Here is a 23,208-nt window from a genome sequence, read left to right on the forward strand (position 1 = left end):
CAGTAAGCGCTCAATAAATACAATTGAATGAATGAATAAATAACATTATTATCTTATTATATACAGCACTTTAATCAGTACTATTTCTTGAGCGCCTACTGACCTCCCCGACTAAGCCCTCATTTCCTCTTCCCCCACTCCCTTCTGCATCCTGCTGGCACTTGGATTTGTGCCCTTTATTCACCCCACCTTTAGTCCCACGGTACTTATGTATATATCCATAATTTATTTATATTAATAGCTGTTCCCCACTCTAGACTTTATGTTTGTTGTGGGCAAGGAATGTGTCTACCAACTTTGTTATTAATGTACTCTCCAATCAATCAATCAATCAATCAATCATATTTATTGAGAGCTTACTGTGTGCAGAGCACCGTACTAAGTACTTGGAAAGTACAAGTTGGCAACATATAGAGACAGTCCCTACCCAACAGTGGGCTCACAGTCTAAAAGGGGGAGGCAGAGAACAAAACCAAACATACTAACAAAATAAATAGAATAGATATGTGCAGGTAAAATAAATAAATAAATAAATAAATAAAGAGTAATAAATATGTACAAACATATATACATATATACAGGTGCTTAGTACATCGCTCTGCACACAGTGAGTACTCAATAAATATCATTGATCGATTACTGTTCCTAGCACTGAACCATATGATTAAGAAGGCATGATCCTTGTCCTACAACATATCCCAATCTACTAGGGGAGATGATAAATTATACATAAGAAGAAATGAGCTACTTGAGTGCTCATATGTACCAAAGGTTTTGTATTGGTCAGTGGTAAATATTGAGTGCTTAGTAGGTGCCAAACAATCAATCAGTAAATCGTATGTATTCATTGAGTGTTTGCTATGTGCAGGGCACTATACTAAGTGCTTGGGAGAGTATAACAGAATTAGGAGACATCTTCCCTGCCCATGATGAGGTTATGGCTGAGAGAAACTCTCCCATGTGCTTAATCCAGTGGCCTGCATGGATTAAGCACTCAATAAATACAATTGAATGAATGAATGAATGAATGAATGAATGAATAAACACCACTGATTCATTGATTGAGGAAGCAAGAGCCCATATAAGATATGTTCAGAAGTTGTGAGTGTTTAGGTGCTTAAGTGATACTGAAAGGGATGACGTGGGATTTGGGGCTTTTTAAAGTGGGGGGATTAGAATTTAATTAGTGAAGGCCTTGCGAAGTGAGGGTTTGTACATAGGACAAACAGTCAGTCAGTCATATTTATTGATCGCTTACAGTGTGCAGAGCACTGTACTAAGTGTTTGGTACAGACCTATTGCAGACTTGAGTTGGGAGCAAAGAGGAGGTGGTGATGCACCCTTATTCCAGATGCTGTCATCTGGCTCCAGGAGGATTGGAAAAGACAGGCCTAGAAGCAGCATGGCCTGGCGGAAAGAGCACAGGCCTTGGAGTTAATATGTCTGGTTTTCATCATCATCAATCATATTTATTGAGCACTTACTGTGTGCAGAGCACTGTACTAAGCGCTTGGGGAGTACAAGTTGGCAACAAAACATGGTTTTGTTCTCTGTCTCCCCCTTTTAGACTGTGAGCCCACTGTTGGGTAGGGACTATCTCTATATGTTGCCAATTTGTACTTCCCAAGCGCTTAGTACAGTGCTCTGCACACAGTAAGCGCTCAATAAATATGATTGAATGAATGAATGACCCATGTATTTCATTTATTCAACTGTATTTATTGAGCGCTTACTGTGTGCAGAGCACTGTGTTTGACTGATGGCCATAAAAGATTGTGAAAATAAGACTGCTTCTCAAGACTGACACTAACATTTCTATTCGGATCTTTTAGGAGAGGGGGACTTTACTGAATAAGTGTGTTTTTTATTTGGATTAGCAATATGGAAATTAAAAAAATGGGGGTTAAATGAAATGCATGTGAGCAACTAACATTTTGGGTGGCATAATTTATATATTATTAATTAAAATAATTCAATGTTGGATATTTAAGATTACTGTGCCTAAGATAATGCACATTTCCAATATAGATTTTTGCTTCAGCTCAGACTTAAGATATTTGGAACATAAATGGACTTCTACTCATTCCTAGCTAAGATATTCCAATTTTTATGTTTGTATTTGTTATCGTCTAACCTAATTATCTTGTATTTACCCGAACACTTTGCACAGTCCTTGGTCATAGAAAGCACTTAACAAATACACAATTATTATTGTAATTTTGTTTATCAATCAATCAGTGGTATTTAATGAGTGCTTATCCTTTGTCGAGCACTGTACTCACCATCATCATCATCATCAATCATATTTATTGAGCACTTACTATGTGCAGAGCACTGTACTAAGCGCTTGGGAAGTACAAATTGGCAACATATAGAGACAGTCCCTACCCAACAGTGGGCTCACAGTCTAAAAGGGGGAGACAGAGAACAAAACCAAACATACTAACAAAATAAAATAAATAGAACTCACCAGAGTTCTAAGCACTTGGAAGATGATGATATTTGTTACTATATTTTCATTCATTCATTCAATCGTATTTATTGAGCACTTACTGTGTGCAGAGCACTGTACTAAGCACTTGGGAAGTACAAGTTGGCAACAGTGCCAAGCACTGTTCTAAGCACTGGCGTAGATACAAGGTAAACAGGTTGTCCTACGTGGGGCTCACAGTCTTAATCCCCATTTTACAGATGAGGTACTCGAGGCACAGAGAAGTTAAGTGACTTGCCCCAAGTCACAGAGCTGATAAGCGGTGGAGTCCGGATTAGAACCCAAGACCTCTGACTCCCAAGCCCTGGCTCTTTCCACTAAGGATTTCACTAGACATAATCCCTGCCCGCAAGGAGGGAAGACAGAAATCGAAACAAATTAGAGGTAAGGGAATCCACCAAGTTTGATTATGTGCTCGTAAGTGCTTTAGGCTAAAGGACAGTGGGAGCATTTAAGCATTTAGGAGCGATACTAATTGACTGGGCAAAGCCACAGGGAGGGGGAAAATGGATGAGTGGATGAAAGATTAATCAGGGAAGGCTTTCTGAAGAAGATATGATTTCAGAAGGGATTGGAAGACGAGGAGAGTGATAGTCTTCCAGATATGACAGGGGAGTTCCAGACGTGTGCGGGAAGGTGTGAATAAGGGATTGATTGCGGAGACAAGTGAGGGCAAGGTACAGTTAGTTGACTGATATTGGAGGAGCCATTTGTTTTGTCTGGAGTATAATGGGCGTTTGGGGGTGAAGGGAAGATTAAGTAGGGAGGAGAGAGCTGAATCAGTGTCCTAAAACCAAAGTTTATCTTTTAAACTGTTGGCCGTTTAGCTGCCATGACCTAGTAATTTGTTTCTCTCACAATTCAGACGCAGTGTCTAGAGTGGCTGGCTAGCAACAAAGTTTAAGAGACTCTCCTGAATACAAGAAAAACAAACCCATTCAGTCTGCTTTTCAGCCAGAAAATGGAAGCTACTGTGTTTAGCTGACAGTGGTCTCGGTTAAGAAAACATAAACAAATCTCACCATGACATAAAAAAAGCTATGCGGTGGGTGGAATAGAACTGGCATCTTGCATAGAAGCACCAAAGTCACGTTGCAACAAAAATCACCTACAGAAGAACCTGGTCTTCTCAGAAACCTATTAAATGTGAAGCAGAAAATCTTATCAATTTGCATAAGGTGGCCCTCATGTGTTAATTTGTGTTTTAAATGATTCCAATAATTGTTTTTTTAGCAAAGTTATCAATGATATCCCTGTGATTCTATAATATCCGCATGACGGGCTGACACTAATGTGTGGTTCTTTAATCAAGGCCTGTGGTGTGACCTTTTAAAAAAATATATTTTGAAGTGAAAATGTATGTAACTTTCACCTTATTCCACTGGGAGAGCATACCTTAAATCATATGCCCTTTATCATTTTGGGTTATGAGAAAACTTCAAATTCAAGTGTAGTTACTTTAATGACAACTCTTCCAGCTCTAGACTTTACATCGTTTTGATTTCTATCCCAGGAGGGAGCAAAATACAAAAAAACAAAAGAAAACAAAACAAAAATCCACCCTGACAAAGATAATCCAGAGTGAATTCAGCACTAAAAGGTTAAAATGTCCTTCTTATTCCCCAACTATAACCGTTTTCAAATGACTTGGGATTTCCTTTAAATTGAATATTGACATGATTCAAATGCAATAGTACATTTTTATCAAATCACATTGCCAATGATATATAATACAGGAAAGCAAAATGGCATAGTGGATACAGCACAGGCCTCGGAGTCAGGAGGTCACGTGTTCTATTCCTGACTCTGCCGCTTCTCTGCTGTGAGACCTTGGTCAAGTCACTTCAGTTCTCTGGGCCTCAGTTGCCTTATCTGTAAAATGGAGATTGAGGCTGTGAGCCCCACGTGGGACAGGGACTGTGTCCCACCTGATTTCCTTGTATCCACCCAGCCCTTAGTACAGTGCCTGGCACATAGCAAGCATTTAACAAATTCCACAGTCATTATTATTATTATATATCTCAAATTTGAAATTCAGGATGGGAGTTCGGATAGCCTTGATTAAAGGAGAATTTAATGGCTACCATTTTATGCCACTGAGTAATAAGCATTAGTGAACTGGAATGGAGGGAGGTCAATCAATAAATCAATCAGTGGCATTCATTGTGAGCTTATTGTGTGCTAAGCGCTTGGGAGAGCACAATACAACATAATTGGTAGAGTCAAGTTCCCTGCCCACAATGAGTTTATATAATCTAGAGGCGTGGAACTGCATCCAACTCATTGTATGTTTTAAAATCAAAGCACAGCGGGGATTTTACCAGTTCATTACAGGCAACTTTTTATTTGGTATTTAATCAGTCAATCCATCGGTGGTATTTATTGAACACTAGCTGAATGCAGAGCACTGTACTAAGTGCTTGGGAGAGTATAATACTACAGAGTAGGTGGACACATTCCCTGCCTTTTTTCCTCTCCTCCTCCCCATCCCCACTCACCTGCTCTACTTCCTTGCCCTCCTCACAGCACTTGTATATATTTGTGCAGATTTATTACTCTATTTATTTTGCTTGTACATATTTACTATTCTATTTGTTTTGTTAATGATGTGCATATAGCTATAATTCTATTTATTCTGTGGGTTTGAAACCCATCTACATGCTTTGTTTTGTTGTCTGTCTCCCCCTTCTAGACTGTGAGCCCACTGTTGGGTAGGGACCGTCTCTATATGTTGCCGACTTGTACTTCTCAAGAGCTTAGTACAGTGCTCTGCACACAGTAAGCATTCAAAAAATGCGACAATGAATGAATGAATGAGTTTACACTCCGGAGGGGGAGAAGATTGGTAATAAACATGCATAAAAAAAACTCTGAGATGAAACAGAAAAATGGGAAAAAGAATTGAGGTGATTTAAAGACTCCAAGTTGAGAAACCAAAGCATGAAGAGTGATGCAAAGAAAAGGAAGACAAGTAATGATTATCTAGAAGCAGGAGAGGAAAAATCATTCCGGATAAAAAAAGTCTTGGCGTTAGAAGCACTGAAGCTCTCTGAGCTCCGTAGGTGAGATATTTCCAATTTTGAGGGATTGAAAAGAGTGGAAGAGACATGGTGTGAATGCTCAATTGCATTAATTGAAAAGGCATATTAGAGAGCAGACTCAACAGGATCCAATCTTAATCACAGCATTCCATTTTTTAGTCAAATAGTAATTTCCAGTTTGAAATCAAACTGTTCCTTTTTTAAATGCACTTGATGTTGATCACTGTAACCTGTTCCTTACAATCTCACTAAAACTATTGTATCTGCTTCCTTTCGAGCTCTACCTCTTTGGGTAAGGGGAGTCAGTTCCTTGCTTTTATTAGCTTTGTCCATAAAGTTGTCTTAATCTCTTGCAATTTGCTTCACTGGGGCATGGCACTTTGCTTCAATTCATTCTTTCAAGAAAGGACCTATTGTGTGTTTAAATCATCGGTTTTTAAATCAGGATGAGAAAATTAGCCGTCTTGCCCTCTCTATAATTTACAGGTTTATCTGATTTCTTCTTCTAAACGCCCTTCTTAGTTTTTGTGTAGGAAAACACTCTCACTCACTTGAGATCCATCAGGCATGATTGCTTCCCAGCTATTTCACTCACGCGGTCATTGATGCAACTCAAGTAACCTAGGAGTGGGCAGAAAACATAATCCTTGCTGTCTCAAAAAATACATTAAATTAAACTAAGAGTTACAGGCCTAATTGTTGACAGATGATCTTTTGTATGGTGTGGGCATATTAATCAATTTAAAACAGAGAAGACCAAATTATTGAGATAAACACATTGTGTCGCCAATTTTTGGTCCATGTCTTGTGGGAGTAAACATTGAAAGGCTAAGTGAGGGTCGGAATGGGAACTTAATGTACCTCAGAATATAGTTAAACATTAAAAATAGGAAGCCTCATTGACACCCCTTGGGTCATCCTTTGCCCATAAATTTTGTCTCTGTTAATAAAAATGGAAAAGACAAGAGAGCAGTAATGCTTCTTGTAAGGAAGCGGAGAGACTAAATCAAAAGAGCCTGGGCCTCCGAATCAGGAGTCCTGAGTTCTAATTCTGGTTCTGCCCCTTGCCGGCTAGATGACCCTGGGCAAGTCGTTTAACTGTGCCTCAGTTTCCCCAACTGTACAATGGGATGTAAATATGTTTTCACCCCCCCCCCCCACACACACACATATGTGGGGCAGGGGATTGTGTCCAACTCTTGGCTCATGGTAAGACCTAAACAAATACCGCAATTGCTACAATTTTTATGAAGGCATATTTAAATCAACTAATCAAGTATTATATCCTGCTGAGTGATAGTACATTGCATTAAATGTCGGTCTTAGGTTTAGAAGAATAACAAGTTGAAGTGACAAAAGGATGGATGGAGTCTCCCTTGAGGAATGACAGGAGAACCTCAATCTCTACACTTCAAACCTGAGAACCCAGATGTACGAATTGTGGAGCCCGCTAGTGATTTTCACACTGCCACTCACCCTCTCTCACCCCATCAGTCTTATTCAGAGACATAACATGGCACAGTGGCTAGAAAGTCAGAAGGTCATGGGTTCTAATCCTACCTCTGCCCTTGTATGCAAAGTTACTTCACTTCTCTGTGAAGTGGACAAGTCTGGGCTTCCGTTACCTTATCTGTAAAATGGGGATCAAGACTGTGAGCCCCACATGGGACAGGGACTGTGTACAACTTGATTTGCTTGTATCCACCCCAGTGCTTAGTACAGTGCCTGACACAGAGTAAGAGCTTAATAAAAACCACCATTATTATTGTTATTGTTCTTCTTACTATCATGCCTGCTGGAACACAGAGAATGGACCAATTATGCCCAAATAATAAAATCACTACTAACTATAGTGGTACTTGTTAAGCACTTTCTGTGTGCCAAGAACTATACTAAGTGCTGGAATGCGTACAAGATAATCAGGTTGAATACAGTTCCCGACCCACATGTGGCTCATGGTCTAAGTAGGAGGGAGTAGGATAAAATCCCCATTTTACAGATGAAGTAACTGAGGCCCAGAGGAGGTAACTGACTTACCAAAGGTTACAACAGCAGACAAGTGGCTGACCTGAGATTAGAACACAGGTCCTCTGACTCCAACCCCCATGCTTTTTCAACTAGGCTCCTTGTGGGCAGGTAATGTGTCTGGTTACTGTTATATTGTACTCTCCCAAGTGCTTAGTACAGTGGTCTGCACATAGTAAGTGCTCAGCAAATACGATTCATTCATTCAACTAATCGTATTTATTGAGGGCTTACTGTGTGCAGAGCACTGTACTAAGCGCTTGGGAAGCACAAGTTGGCAACATATAGAGACGGTCCCTACCCAACAGTGGGCTCACAATCTAGAAAAGTCAAATGAATGGCCGCTTCCCCAGGCCATGCGGCTTCCAATGCTAGACTGTGGTGCCATGATCCAGTAGGTTGGTTGCCTTGATAGAGGTTTTGGACTTCACCAGTGTTAGCCAGCTACTTTTTAGGATTTCCACAGGACCAGTGCATCTTGAAGAGTGAGTTCATTTTTCTTTTTCTCCTTCTCCTTTCTTCTTCTTCTCTCTTTCTTCTTCTTCTTCTTCTTCTTCTTCTTCTTCTTCTTCTTCTTCTTCTTCTTCTTCTTCTTCTTCTTCTTCTTCTTCTTCTTCTTCTTCTTTCTTCTCCTTCTCCTCCTCCTCCCTTTTTCCTCCTCCTCCTTCTCTTTCTCCTCCTTCTCCATCTTCTCCTTCTCCTTCTTCTCCTCCTTCTTCCTTCTTCCTTCTCATTTTCCTTCTCCTCCTTCTCCTTCTCCCCCCTCCTTCTCCTCCTCCTCCTCCTCCTCCTTCTCCCCCCTTCTCCTCCTCCTCTTTCTCCTTCTCCCCCCTTCTCCCTCCTCCTTCTTCTTCTTCCTTCTTCTTCTCAATGCCCTATGTGATTATTTGGTCAGAAGCATGGCTCCAACAATCAGAACTGTAGTAATATTTTTCCTTTTTCTTAATAAATACAATTACCACTACTATTATTATTTCCACAGAACTAACAGCAGGGCTGACAGGAGGATTAAAAGTGCTGCTATTAATGCACAACTAAGTAGTCACACTTGATAAGCTTGTGTTCTTCTCACTCATTAAATACCTCCCAAACCACACCATTTAATTTCCCGAAATCAGTCCAAGATCTGCAGCTATCCTATTCCAGTTGACTGGTGGGTACATCAATTGTTCAGTCAATCAGTGGCATTTATTGAACACCCACAAGGTGCAGAGGACTCAGGAAAATAAATGAGAAGCTAAGCACATATTCCCTGCCAACAAGGAATATTTCAACGAAACTGAGCCCACTGTTGGGTAGGGACTGTCTCTATATGTTGCCAACTTCTACTTCCCAAGCGCTTAGTACAGTGCTCTGCACACAGTAAGCGCTCAATAAATACGATTGATGATGATGATGATGATGTTCATTCATCCATTCGTTCAATCGTATATATTCATTCATTCCCTTCTAGATTGTAAGCTTGTCGTGGGCAGAAAATGCATCTGTTTATTCATTCAATCGTGTTTATTAAGTGCTTACTGTATGCACAGCACTGTACTAAGCACTTGGGAAAGTACAATACAGCAAGCGTTTAGTACATGCTCTAAACACAGTCAGCGCTCAATAAATATGAATGAATGAATGAACAATAAACAGTGACATTCCCTGTCCACTCTCCTAAGCGCTTAGTTCAGTACTCTGCACACAGTAAGTGGTCAGTAAATATAATGGAATGAATAAAAGGACTACCAGTGGACACAACTACCCAAGCTATCGTACTCTCCGAAGCTCTTAGCACAGTGCTTCACACACAGGAAGCACTCCATAAATACAATTGATTGAATGAATGAACTGCAACATCAACCTACCTGGTGAAGGGCCCCCACGATTTTCCGAGCTTCCTGGTAGAGGGTTTCAGAGGTCCAGTGAGGATTGGATTTCTTCAGGGCTTTGGCCAGGCGATTGTGTTCTCTCAACCAGAGAGTGTGCAAAGCGGTCAGGGAAATCACTTCGCTGGACCGACCATCCCCGGCCATAAAGCATTCAATTCTTTCCGCTGGATCGGTGTTCTGAGCTTGGGCACAGGGAGAAGGGACCCGGGAGACGAAAGGCAAGTACGCCCGACCCTGATCGGAGAACTGCAAATTTACCCTAAGGAGACCTTCGTCATGAGTCCAGTTCCTCAGCTTCTCTTCCAGAGCGGGTGTGCTGCCGTAAACCGTGGAGGCATCGAGGAATGATGTCAATCCATTGATCTGCTCTCTGGGGTTGGATGCGGATAGGTTGTGAAAGATGGCTCCTTGGTCTCCAGTGCCACATGCAGGAGATGAGCGGAAAAAGGGCAAGCAGCCCATACTTGTCGACAAGGTATCGTTGGTGGGGAGCTGGGGGACAAGAGAGATGCTTCAGAGTCTTGGTTTTGAAAAGGAAATTGGGAATTCAACCTATGTAACACAGGCAATGTTCAAGAAAAACCACTGAAAATCAAAGTCTCAGCCAGAGGATAAGTGATGTTTCGATCTTAAAAAAGAAAGCTAATTTTTCAATCAGAGGCTAAAAAGCACACCGTTGGATTTTTCCAAATTATTTCTGTGAGTTGTCAACGTGAATTAGTTGCCTTTCTGGACACCAACTCCGTTATAATGTACTCTTCCAAATGCTTGGTACACTGCTCTAAACACAGTAAGACCTCAATAAATGTGATTGATTGACTCCATCAATCAGTCAACGGTATTCATCCAATTCATTCAATCATATTGAGCGCTTACTGTGTGCACAGCACTGTACTAAGCGCTTATTTGTTGAGTGTTAATTCTGTGTAGAACATCATCATCATCATCATCGTTGGTATTTGTATTGCTATCCACTGGGGAAGCAGTGTGGCTCAGTGGAAAGAGCACAGGCTTTGGAGTCAGAGGTCAGGGGTTGAAATCCCGGCTCTGCCAATTGTCAGCTGTGTGACTTTGGGCAAGTCACTTAACTTCTCTGTGCCTCAGTTACCTAATCTGTAAAATGGGGATTAAGACTGTGAGCCCCCCATGGGACAACCTGATCACCTTGTAACCTCCCCGGCACTTAGAACAGTGCTTTGCATATAGTAAGCACTTAATAAATGCTATTATTATTATTTATTTAGTGCTTACTATATGTAGAACACTGTACTAAGCACTTGGGAGAGTAAACTACAACTGAGTTGGCAGACACATGCCCTGCCAACAACGAGCTTACAGTCTAAGGGGGAGACAGACATTATTAGTATTATTAAATGCCATCGAGTCATTTCCAATTCATAGCAACTCCATGGATACACTTTCTCCAGAACATTGTGTCTTCTGCCATAATCTGAAACCTTTCTAATGATTCTTCCAATATTGTTGTTACGGTCTCTATCCATTTAGCTGTTATAATTAAATGATTTATCATCTGTAATTTAGATAGAGCACTATACCAACCTCTGAGAAAATATAATGCAATTAGTAAATTTGATCCCTGCCCTCAAAGAGATTACTTTTGTACAGTGCTGTGCACATAGTAAGCACCCAATAAATACAATTGAATGAATGAATGAATAAATAAGTCCCAGTCAATCTCAAGTTCTATTAGCCATCCCGAAACGTCTGCATTGGAATTCAGGAAGATAGTACTTGCTTCTCAAGACTGTCCAAGTGAAATGCACATGGGTGACAACAATTGGCAACATTAGGGATCAGGAAGAAGAATGAAAAAAAAAAAAATTTTCTACTCAGGGATTTTGTGACCTGCAGGACAAGCTGACATCCTGCTTTTTGAAATGAAAATCAATACAGTACTCTTCAAGTAGACACAGCTTCTCCAAAATGAGTTCAGACTCACTCAAAAATCACTTGTATTAAGAAAAGTAATTTCAGTGGGACTGCAACCTTGCTTCCCTGTCTCTTGGGAACTGAGATAGTTGACAAACACAATAAATTAATTTGTCACTTTCATAATATTATGTCCCCTCAATATTTGTCTTCCCTTTAAAATTCTAATACCTCTTCCAAACAATCAATCAATCAATCAATCAATCCAATAATATTTATTGAGGGCTTACTGTGTGCAGAGCACTTTACTAAGGTCTTGGGAAAATACAGTACAATAGATTTGATATAAACAATTCCTGCTGGAGAAGAGCCTTAAGTCTAGAGGGGGAGAGACACATTGCCAGGTCTGAAGAGCTTCTTGCTGGTTGCTTTATAAGAAGCTTTTCTAGACAACCATATTTAGCATCATGGAATAGCTATATATAAAATATAAATTGTATATAATAATAATAGCTCTCACTATGAACTATTTGATCTGGAAACAATTTGAATGACAAAACCGCATTTAATTCTTTTCAATCGGTTAGTCAAGATTTCATAAAGAATAGAAAGATTAGAACACCTATGCAGCATTATCACCTCTTTCTAAACTTTCAAAATTTATTGGCGTTGTTTTAAAAAATCATTTTCTCAGATGCGGTTTTTGGGAATGCATATTTCTAAATCAGTCAGTCAATGGTATTTATTGAGAACTTACCGTGTGTAGAGCATTATACTAAGTGCTTGGGAGTACATTACAGCACAGTTGGAAGACATGTTTCCTGCCCACAATAAGTTTATAATCTAAATGTCAAGTGCTTAGTTCTGTGTGCAGCGCTAAGGAAGGTGCAAGAAAATCAGGTCAAACAGAGTCCTTGTATTTTTAGGCAGGTATTTAATCCCCATTTTACGTATAAGGAAACCAAGGCACAGAGAAGATAAGTGACTTATCCAAGGTCAAAAAGGAGGGACCTGGCAGAGTCATGATTAGGTCTCCTGACTTTCAGTGTTGTGCATTCCTTATAGGAAGAACTGGTCATTGTTAATTATTTATACCTATTCTTAAGCTTCTTTACCCATTGGTTAATCAATATGTGCCAACTTGTCTTTCCTATTAAAGCATAAGCAACTTGGCCACCAATTCATTTTCTTCAGTGTTTCCCCAAACAATTGTCTTTAGAAACAGTGAAGTTCAGCTAATGCTGTTCATACTGATGATGAGGATGATGTGTTTTTGTAAAGAACTCCTCAGGCGTGTCTCTACTAGAGGAAAGAGGGTTGGTGAAGGGTTTTGAGGAAATCAAGTTGGAAGGAAAGGAGTTTTGAGTGAGGGGAAAGAAGACAAAAGACATCAGTGGAAAATAATGCTAGCAACAAGCAACTTGAGGAAGCAGCATGGTATAGTGAATAGAGCACAGGGCTGGGAGTCAGAAGGTCATGGATTCTAATCCCGGCTCTGCCACTTGTCTACTGTGTGACCCTGGGCAATTCACTTCACTTCTCTGTTACCTCATCTGTAAAATGGGGATTGAGATTTATTTATTTATTTATTTTACTTGTACATATCTATTCTATTTATTTTATTTTGTTAGTATGTTTGGTTTTGTTCTCTGTCTCCCCCTTTTAGACCGTGAGCCCACTGTTGGGTAGGGACTGTCTCTATATGTTGCCAACTTGTACTTCCCAAGCGCTTAGTACAGTGCTCTGCACACAGTAAGCGCTCAATAAATACGATTGATTGATTGATTGAACCGCACATGGGACAGGAACTGTGTCCAACTTGATTTGCTTATAGACACCCCAGCGCTTAGTACAGTGTCTGGCAAAGAGTAAGTGCCTTAACAAATACCATCGTTATTATTGTTATTAGCAACTCATCGTTTTCTTCCTTGAAGTCCTGTGGTTGTAAGAACTTAAGTTGTAGTAATATCAGTATCTTTGCTTAGCTATTTATGCATATCAAGATAAGGAGCCAAAAATGTCTAATGTTTCCCCTCACCGATATAATATTTTAAATGATGATTATGGTATTTGCTATGCACTTACTATGTGCCAAGCACTGTTCTAAGTGCTGGGGTAGATACAAGATAATTGAGTTGGACACAGTCTCTGTCCCACACGGGGCTCACAATCTTCACCCCCATTTTACAGATGAAGGAACTGAAGCCCAGAGAAGTTAAGTGATTTGCCCAAGGTCACATAGCAGACAAGTGGGGGAAATGAGGCCCAGAGAAGTTGTGACTTGCTCAAGGTCACACAGCAGACAAGTTATGGACCCAGATAACCTCCCAGGAGGCTTGATGTTGGCCAAACACACAGGACTTTATACATCACCTGGTTTTACTTTCTCTTTCTCAATTACCAGAACAAGACCTCTCCCTTGACCGTGAGCCCACTGTTGGGTAGGGACCGTCTCTATATGTTGCCAACTTGTATTTCCCAAGCGCTTAGTACAGTGCTCTGCACACAGTAAGCGCTCAATAAATATGACTGAATGAATGAATGAATGAAAATCCAAATCCAGACCTTCCAACTCATCTGATTTAGTTAACAAAGAGGATGACAAAACAGTCAAAAAGTTGGAGGATTTTTCCATGAACTGAAATTTTAATTCAGATCATTCTCTGCTTTGATAGAAAACCTAAGACTAATGAAGTTGTGCTTTTTTGGATGATGAATTTTGGGCATCCAAAGGATAAGTGGGCAAGTGAAGGTTTCCCCAGTGTCCATAAGAAAGGGATCTCCGACGTTCTGGAAATATCAGTGTGCAGTTTGAGGAGAATTCCTTTCATACAGAATAACACTGAGCACATAACAGCGTGGCTCAGTGGAAAGAGCCCAGGCTTTGGAGTCAGAGGTCATGGGTTCAAATCCCAGCTCTGCCAATTGTCAGTTGGGTGACTTTGGGCAAGTCATTTAACTTCTTTGTGCCTCAGTTACCTCATCTGTTAAATGGGGATTAAGACTGTGAGCCCCCCGTGGGGCAACCTGATCACCTTGTAACCTCTCCAGTGCTTAGAACAGTGCTTTGTGCATAGTAAGTGCTTAATAAATGTTATTATTATTATTATTATTATTATTATTATTATTATGTGTCCAGTTTTGTGTAACAAGCTCAAAATGTGACTGAGAGCAATAAATATTAATAAATATAATAAATATAAATACATTTTTAGAATCCTGATTTCTATCAGGGCGAATAAAATGAAATTTAACTTTGAGGAAATCAGATGAGATGGAGAAAACCACAAGGATTGAATATGGTTTGAGGGGTCAGGACACTTGGTCTTCGCTCTTCTTATTAGTTGGCTGAGTAACCTTGAGCAAGTGACTTCATTTATCTGGGCCTCAGTTTACTCATCTGTAAAATGGGGATGACTCCTGTTTTCCCTCCCTCTTAGATTGCGATCCCCATCTCAGACAGTGTCTGTTTCCAATCTGATTTTCTTGTATCTGCCCCAGCACTTGGCAATGAGCTTTGGAACAGAAACATGTTTGATAAATACTATTACTATATTATAATAATTAAAGGCAGCAAGCATGACCATGTAAAGTTCTAGATATGTATCACTGGGGTAAGCTCCTTATGGGGAAGGAATGTGTCTACCAACTCTGTTAGATTTTACTCTCCCAAACAGTACAGTGCTCTGCACACAGTATGTTCTCAATAAAAACCAGCAATTGGGGTAGAGATGAGCAGTTCTCAGAGCATTAATAGGCAACACAGAGATTATTTCCTGGAATAAAATGGATGTTACATTTTACACTTTCTTAATTTTTAAACTCTCAGCCCAATACCGAAATGCTTTTAGGTCTTTGTACAAATTTAAGCTAAATTAAATGAGATAAGGTATTCTCCAAATTATCACAGTTGAGAGAGCTCAAGCCCATCTCCATAAACTAGTTGATAAGACTGGATTGGAGTTTTGGACTTGGAAAAATTTATGGATGCAATTAGGAACTCAAGATAAAAAACATGCCTCAAATTTTCTAAATTTCATATTGGGGCTTGAGGGGTAGTCCTGTGTGCTTAAAGCCTGTCTAATAATCATAATAATTATGGTAATTATTAAGCACTTACTATGTGGCAAGCACTGTTCTAAGCGCTGGAGTGGATACAAGGTAATCGCTTTGGACACACTCCCTGTCCCGCATGGAGCGCACAGTCTTCATCCCCGTTCTATAGATGAGAGAACTGAGGCACAGAGAATAATAATAATAATGATGGTATTTGTTAAGCGCTTACTATGTGCAAAGCACTGTTCTAAGCACTGAGAAGGGAAGTGAATTGCCCAAGGTCACACAGCAGACAAGTGGCAAATTCCAGATTGGAACCCATGACCTCCTGATTCCGAGGCCCGTGCTCTAGTCACTTTGCCATGCTGCTTCTCTGTGCTCAATTGATGGTATTTACTGAGCACTTACCATGTGCAGGGCACTGTACTAAGTGCTTGGGAGAGTAAAATATAACAGAATTAGCAGACACCAAGACCTTACACTCTATTTTATCACCATTTTACAAATGAGAAAACTGAGGCTCAAAGAGGTTAAGTAAATTCCCCAGGTTCACACAGTAGGCCAGTGGTAGAGTGGGGAAATAAAATCTGTGTATCCCAATTCTCAGTTCCTTGCTCTTTCCACAGGCCCAATGCCTTCCTGGGACAGGGAAAATGTACCCACATTAAAAAAAAAAATTAAGGGGTGAGTGGGGCTAAAACGTAATTCTAATAAGTTGTTGAAGAAACTTGCAATCCCCTCCTAACTCTCCACCAATCTCATCAGGGTCTGGAACGCCATAATTTCCCCCATGCTGAAAGAGAGGGATAGCAGATTCATTTTCCCTGCCAAAAACCTTCACTTACACCCACCTTGCAAAATAAAATCATATTTTTCACAGATACATGTTGGCACCTCAGACATAAAACTAAATGCCAGGTTAGAAACATAATTATTTAGGAATTCTTTTTCACATAGTTCTCTTAGAAATAACAATGGAAAGTGCAAAAACTTCCCTACTAAAAATGCCTTTCGGCTAATATCTTAAAAGTAAAACCTTCCCTGTACACACAGACACATCCTTATTCATTGATGTATTTTCTCTCACTCTCTCTGACTCTCCCTCTGTCTCTTTGTTTTTCTCTTTTTGTCAGTCTCTCCGAGTGTTTCTCCTCCTTTTGAATTCATTGTATTGATGTACCGTACACCACATATTTACATTGGAGTTAGATCCTTTGGTAACTAAAGTGGTATGAAATAATTCATTATTTCATACATTCATAATACATAATTATTATTGTTATGTTTCTTTAAAAGAGATTATCTCAGAATCCAAATTTGTACCATACCTGAATGGGATAACATGGATTTTGATTTTCACACGTCAGATCACAGTCTACTCCTCCCAGAAATGCAGCTTTACTGGTACTTTGAGGGGTGAATGCAATATCATGATCAATATATTGTCCCCATGCAATCATAATATCAGAATACAGGTTGTCCTCCGTAACAGCTTCATTAGATGCCTGAATAATTGTTCTCGTAACTTCCCGAACCTAGGAAAGAGAACTCATTTACCTAGAGTGGCGATGACTGTTTACTTCATATGACATGTCAATAAAACAATAGGAAGAAAGAATATCAGACATTTAAAAAAATGCCATCTTGCCAAACCGAGCTTTTAACAGTGGAATTTCAGATAGACAAGGATAGAGAATGTTTTGGTTCATCTGTTGTTAGTTATATAGTCTTAATCTGAATGTTTTGTGCTTCCTTTTAAGGATTGATTTATGGATTTCATTCATCATCAAATCGAAACTCTTATTAAAGTCAAATTGTATGCCTATTGCTTCTATCTTCTTCAATTAAGCTTACCACAGAAGGCTACATAGAAACTACAGTAAACACTTACAACTGAAAGATAACAATCACAAAAAGATTTGAAAAGTGTCACCTTGTAAAATAAATTTGGATCAAAGATTGCCTTGAACACATGCTTTGAAAATTAAAATAGCCAAAATCTCGTTGTTGAATTTTGGGAATTAATTATTTTTTATCCAACACCACCTGAAATCCTGCAGGAAACTACCCTAAGTTCTAGAAAGGTCTTTCTGCTAATGGATCTGGGAAAATGTGAGACCAATCAGTCAATTCATTCAATCATATTTATTGAGCCCTTACTGTGTGCAGAGCACTGTACTAAGTGCTTAGTATTTAAGTAAATTAATGGTATTTATTGAGCACTTACTGGGTGCAGAGCACTGTTCTAAGCACTTAGGGAAGTGGAAAGAGCCCGGACTTGGGAGTCAGATGTCATGAGTTCTAATCCCTGCCCAGCCACTTTTCTGCTGTGTAACTTTGGGCAAGTCACTTAACTTCTCTGTGCCTCAGGTACCTCATCTGTAAAATGGGGATTAAGACTGTGAGACCTACATGGGACAACCTGATTACCTCATATCTAACTCAGCACTTAGAACAGTGCTTGGGCACATAGTAAGCGCTTAACAAATACCATCATTATTATTATTATTATTATCACAATTGAGCAGAGTGAGATTAATGTAATTCACTTCCCAGTTCTCAAACATTTGGTTTTCATTTATGTTATCATTCCAAACTGTATGAAACTCTACATCACACCCTTAAACCCTCACCTCTCCATGGTGCGAAGCAGCGTGGCTCAGTGGAAAGAGCACGGGCTTTGGAGGCAGAGGTCACGGGTTCAAATCCCAGCTCTGCCAATTGTCAGCTGTGTGAGTTTGGGCAAGTCACTTCACTTCTCTGTGCCTCAGTACCTCATCTGTAAAATGGGGATTAAGAATGTGAGCCCCCCCATGGGACAACCTGATCACCTTGTAACCTCCCCAGTGCTTAGAACAGTGCTTTGCACATAGTAAGTGCTTAATAAATGCCATCATTATTATGGTGGAGATTGAGGGAGCCAGTAGAAGAAAATGGCTGCTAAGCTGTGCCAACAAGGCTGAAGGTTTCTGGCCAAAGGACCATTTAAAAGGTCTCGGATATCAAGCTCAGCAGGAAGGAATCATTCAATGGTATGTTTTGAGTATTTACTGTGGGCCAAACACTGTACTAAATGCTCAGTCCTGTAGTAGCTGCCTAACATAAGCAGTGAAGACTGCAGTGGGAATCAAATGGATACAGGGAGAAGAAGTGTGACCTAGTGTTCCTGGGAGTCAGAAGGACCTGGATTCCAATCCTGGCTCCACCACCTCTCTGCTGTGTGACATTCGGCAAGTCTCTTAACCTCTCTGTGCCTCAGCTACCTCATCTATAAAACGAGAATTCCTTTCCAAACTCCTTGAACGAGTTGTCTACACGCGCTGCCTAGAATTCCTCAACAACAACTCTCTCCTCGACCCCCTCCAGTCTGGCTTCCGTCCCCTTCATTCCACGGAAACTGCGCTCTCAAAGGTCACCAATGACCTCCTGCTTGCCAAATCCAACGGCTCATACTCTGTCCTAATCCTCCTCGACCTCTCAGCTGCCTTTGACACTGTGGACCACCCCCTTCTCCTCCACACGTTATCTGACCTTGGCTTCACAGACTCCGTCCTCTCCTGGTTCTCCTCTTATCTCTCCGGTCGTTCTTTCTCAGTCTCTTTTGCAGGCTCCTCCTCCCCCTCCCATCCTCTTACGGTGGGGGTTCCCCAAGGTTCAGTGCTTGGTCCCCTTCTGTTCTCAATATACACTCACTCCCTTGGTGACCTCATTCGCTCCCACGGCTTCAACTATCATCTCTACGCTGATGACACCCAGATCTACATCTCTGCCCCTGCTCTCTCCCCCTCCCTCCAGGCTCGCATCTCCTCCTGCCTTCAGGACATCTCCATCTGGATGTCCGCCCGCCACCTAAAGCTCAACATGTCGAAGACTGAGCTCCTTGTCTTCCCTCCCAAACCTTGTCCTCTCCCTGACTTTCCCATCTCTGTTGACGGCACTACCATCCTTCCCGTCTCACAAGCCCGCAACCTTGGTGTCATCCTCGACTCTGCTCTCTCATTCACCCCTCACATCCAAGCCGTCACCAAAACCTGCCGGTCTCAGCTCCGCAACATTGCCAAGATCCGCCCTTTCCTCTCCATCCAAACTGCTACCCTGCTTATTCAAGCTCTCATCCTATCCCGTCTGGACTACTGCACTAGCCTTCTCTCTGATCTCCCATCCTCGTGTCTCTCTCCACTTCAATCCATACTTCATGCTGCTGCCCGGATTATCTTTGTCCAGAAACGCTCTGGACATATTACTCCCCTCCTTAAAAACCTCCAATGGCTACCGATCAATCTGCGCATCAGGCAGAAACTCCTCACCCTGGGCTTCAAGGCTGTCCATCACCTCGCCCCCTCCTACCTCACCTCCCTTCTCTCCTTCTACTGCCCAGCCCGCACCCTCCGCTCCTCCACCACTAATCTCCTCACTGTACCTCGCTCTCGCCTGTCCCGCCATCGACCCCCGGCCCACGTCATCCCCCGGGCCTGGAATGCCCTCCCTCTGCCCATCCGCCAAGCTAGCTCTCTTCCTCCCTTCAAGGCCCTGCTGAGAGCTCACCTCCTCCAGGAGGCCTTCCCAGACTGAGCCCCTTCTTTCCTCTCCCCCTCGTCCCCCTCTCCATCCCCCCGTCTTACCTCCTTCCCTTCCCCACAGCACCTGTATATATGTATATATGGTTGTACATATTTATTACTCTATTTATTTATTTATTTATTTATTTATTTCTTTTACTTGTACATTTCTATCCTACTTATTTTATTTTATTGGTATGTTTGGTTCTGTTGTCTGTCTCCCCCTTTTAGACTGTGAGCCCACTGTTGGGTAGGGACTGTCTCTATGTGATGCCAATTTGTACTTCCCAAGCGCTTAGTACAGTGCTCTGCACATAGTAAGCGCTCAATAAATACGATTGATTGATTGATTGATTGAGAATTATGACTGTGAGCCTTATGTGGGACACGGAGTGTGTCCAACCTGATTAGCATGTACCTACTGCAGAATTTAGTAAATTGCCTGGCACACAGCAAATGCTCAAAAAATACCATTAAAAAAAAGATTATCCTAGCTCTTGCCCCTTAATTCCTAACGGCCAGTACCTTGCACTATGCCGTGGACACTTTGGCAGTCCGTGAGTTGTGTCTGTAAAATTATTGTGTGTATGGCACAGTTCGTTGCATCATTTCCTAGCTACATTTTCAGCATGGGAACATGTGAACACTGGGGAAACCACGAGACCTAGGATCAATTCCTCGGCACTGGCCGCTGCAGAAATCAATCAATCAATCAATAAATAAATCGTATTTACTGAGCGCTTACTGTGTGCAGAGCACTGTACTAAGCGCTTGGGAAGTACAAGTTGGCAAAATATAGAGACAGTCCCTACCCAACAGTGGGCTCACAGTCTAGAAGAAATGAGCCCCCTTCTTCCTCTCCCCCTCTTCCTCCTCTCTATCCCCCCTACCTTACCTCCTTTCCTTCCCCACAGCACCTGTATATATGTATATATGTTTGTATGTATTTATTACTCTATTTATTTATTTATTTTGCTTGTACATATTTATTCTACTTTATTTTGTTAACATGTTTTGTTTTGTTCTCTGTCTCCCCCTTCTAGACTGTGAGCCAACTGTTGGGTAGGTACCGTCTCTATATGTTGCCGACTTGTACTTCCCAAGCGCTCAGTATAGTGTTCTACGCACAGTAAGTGCTCAATAAATACGATTGAATGAATGAATGAATGAAATTTTGGGAAGAATATCTTGTTGGATTGTTAAAGATGCCTCTGCATTTATGGAAAAATACTCAGGGTCAGTCTTTAAAGCCAGCCTTTGGAAGAAAGGGAAATTCTGCACGAGATGCAGACTCGTCCCACTGTTTCAAATAGTGATGGGTTATACACACCATGGGCAATGCGAATCCATTGTATAAGGTGTTGGGATTCCATCCTTTGGGCTGGCTGATTCCATCTTCATAAACAGGGGGAAGCCATCTAGCTAGAGCGGTGTTAGAACCACCCCATCTGGGATTGGCCCTGTGGAAAAAAGAGAGACTTGAAAGCCGATTTTTCAGGGATTCTCAGATCTCGCCAATCATTCTTGTAACCAGCACCTTTTCTCTTCAAAAACGATCCTGGATCTGTTGATTTTGTAAAACTAGGAAAGGCATTCATTCATTCAATTGTATTTATTGAGCGCTTACTGTGTGCAAAGCACTGTACTAAGCGCTTGGGAGAGTACAATCAATCAATCAATCAATCAATCGTATTTATTGAGCGCTTACTGTGTGCAGAGCACTGTACTAAGCGCTTGGGAAGTACAAGTCGGCAACACATAGAGACAGTCCCTACCCAACAGCGGGCTCACAGTCTAGAAGGGGGAGACAGAGAACAAAACCAAACATACTAACAAAATAAAATAAATAGAATAGATATGTACAAGTAAGATAAATGCATAAACAAATAGAGTAATAAATATGTACAAACATATATACATATATACAGGTGCTGTGGGGAAGGGAAGGAGGTAAAATGAGGGGGATAAGGGGGAGAGGAAGGAAGGGGCTCAGTCTGGAAAGTACAATCAATCAATCAATCATATTTATTGAGCGCTTACTGTGTGCAGAGCACTGTACTAAGTGCTTGGGAAGTACAAGTTGGCAACATATAGAGACAATCCCTACCCAACAGTGGGCTCACAGTCTAGAAGTACAATATAACAACAGACACATTCCTGCCCACAACGATTTCATAGATAGACGGGGCATTACTACAGTGTCTGGGAAGCAGCATGGACTTGTGGATAGAGCACGGGCCTGGGAATCTGAAGGTCATAGGTTCTAATCCCGGCTCTGCTACTTGTTTGCTGTGTGTCCTTGGAGAAGTCACTTCACTTCTCTGTGCCCTGCCTCAGTTCCCTTATCTATAGAATGGAGATTAAGACTGTGAGTCCCATGTGGGACAGGGACTGTGTCCAACTTGATTAGTACAGTGCTCTGCCACAGTAAATGCTCAAGAAATACAATTGAATGAATGAATGAATTTGCTTGTATCCACCCCAGCACTTAGTATAGTGCCTGGAACATAGAGCTTAACAAAAACATGTATTATTGTTATTATATAAATAAATAACAGATGTATACATATGTGCTGTGGGGATGGGAGGAAGGTGTGAGCCCGTTATTGGGGAGGGACCGTTTCTATATGTTGCCAGCTTGTACTTCCCAAGTGCTTAGTACAGTGCTCTGCACACAGTAAGCACTCAATAAATACGATTGAATGAATGAAAGGAGCAAGTAAGAGCGGCGCAGAAGGGAGTGGAAAAAGAGGAGAGTAGGGCTTAGTCATGGAAGGCTTCTTGGAGGATATGTGCTTTCAAGGCAGTAAGTTGTTCTTGGATAACTATTATGGAGGTAAAGTATTGAATAAATAGGAGAGGAGAGGGGAACAGAGAAGTAGATTGAGATTTATTACCAACTGCTGAACTGGCAGTTAAGGAGCTATAACCTGGGGAAGTCAGAAATCATCTAATAAAAATAACAATTGTGGTATTCGTTAAGCGCTTACTGAGTTCCAGGAACTGTACTAAACAGTGGGGTAGATACAAGGTAGTTGGGTTGGACAGAGATCCTGCCCCAAATGAGCCTCACAGACTTAATCCTTGCTTTACAGATGAGGTAACTGAGGTACAGAAAATTGAAGTGACTTGCCCAAGGTCACACAGCAGACAAGTGGCGGATTGGGATTAGAACTCAGGTCCTTCTGATTCCCAGACCCACATAGAGATTTATAATTTATTTATTCATATTAATGTCTGTCTCTCCCCTCTAGGCAGGGAACGTGTCTACC

General features: G+C 41.2%; 1 protein-coding gene across 1 annotated transcript in view; it reads right to left on the minus strand.

Annotated features, from left to right (window-relative positions):
* Positions 1 to 23,208, minus strand: part of TPO (thyroid peroxidase) — a 93,056-nt gene that overhangs the window by 40,319 nt on the left and 29,529 nt on the right. The window contains exons 8-10 of the mRNA XM_038771652.1: positions 21,267 to 21,396; positions 16,706 to 16,912; positions 9,408 to 9,923 (exon numbers count right to left, since the gene is read on the minus strand). Coding sequence (XP_038627580.1) covers positions 9,408 to 9,923; positions 16,706 to 16,912; positions 21,267 to 21,396 — 853 coding nt within the window. The remainder of the gene's footprint in view (positions 1 to 9,407; positions 9,924 to 16,705; positions 16,913 to 21,266; positions 21,397 to 23,208) is intronic.

The sequence above is a fragment of the Tachyglossus aculeatus genome, chromosome X1 (genome assembly GCF_015852505.1).
Source record: "Tachyglossus aculeatus isolate mTacAcu1 chromosome X1, mTacAcu1.pri, whole genome shotgun sequence".
NCBI lineage: Eukaryota > Metazoa > Chordata > Mammalia > Monotremata > Tachyglossidae > Tachyglossus > Tachyglossus aculeatus.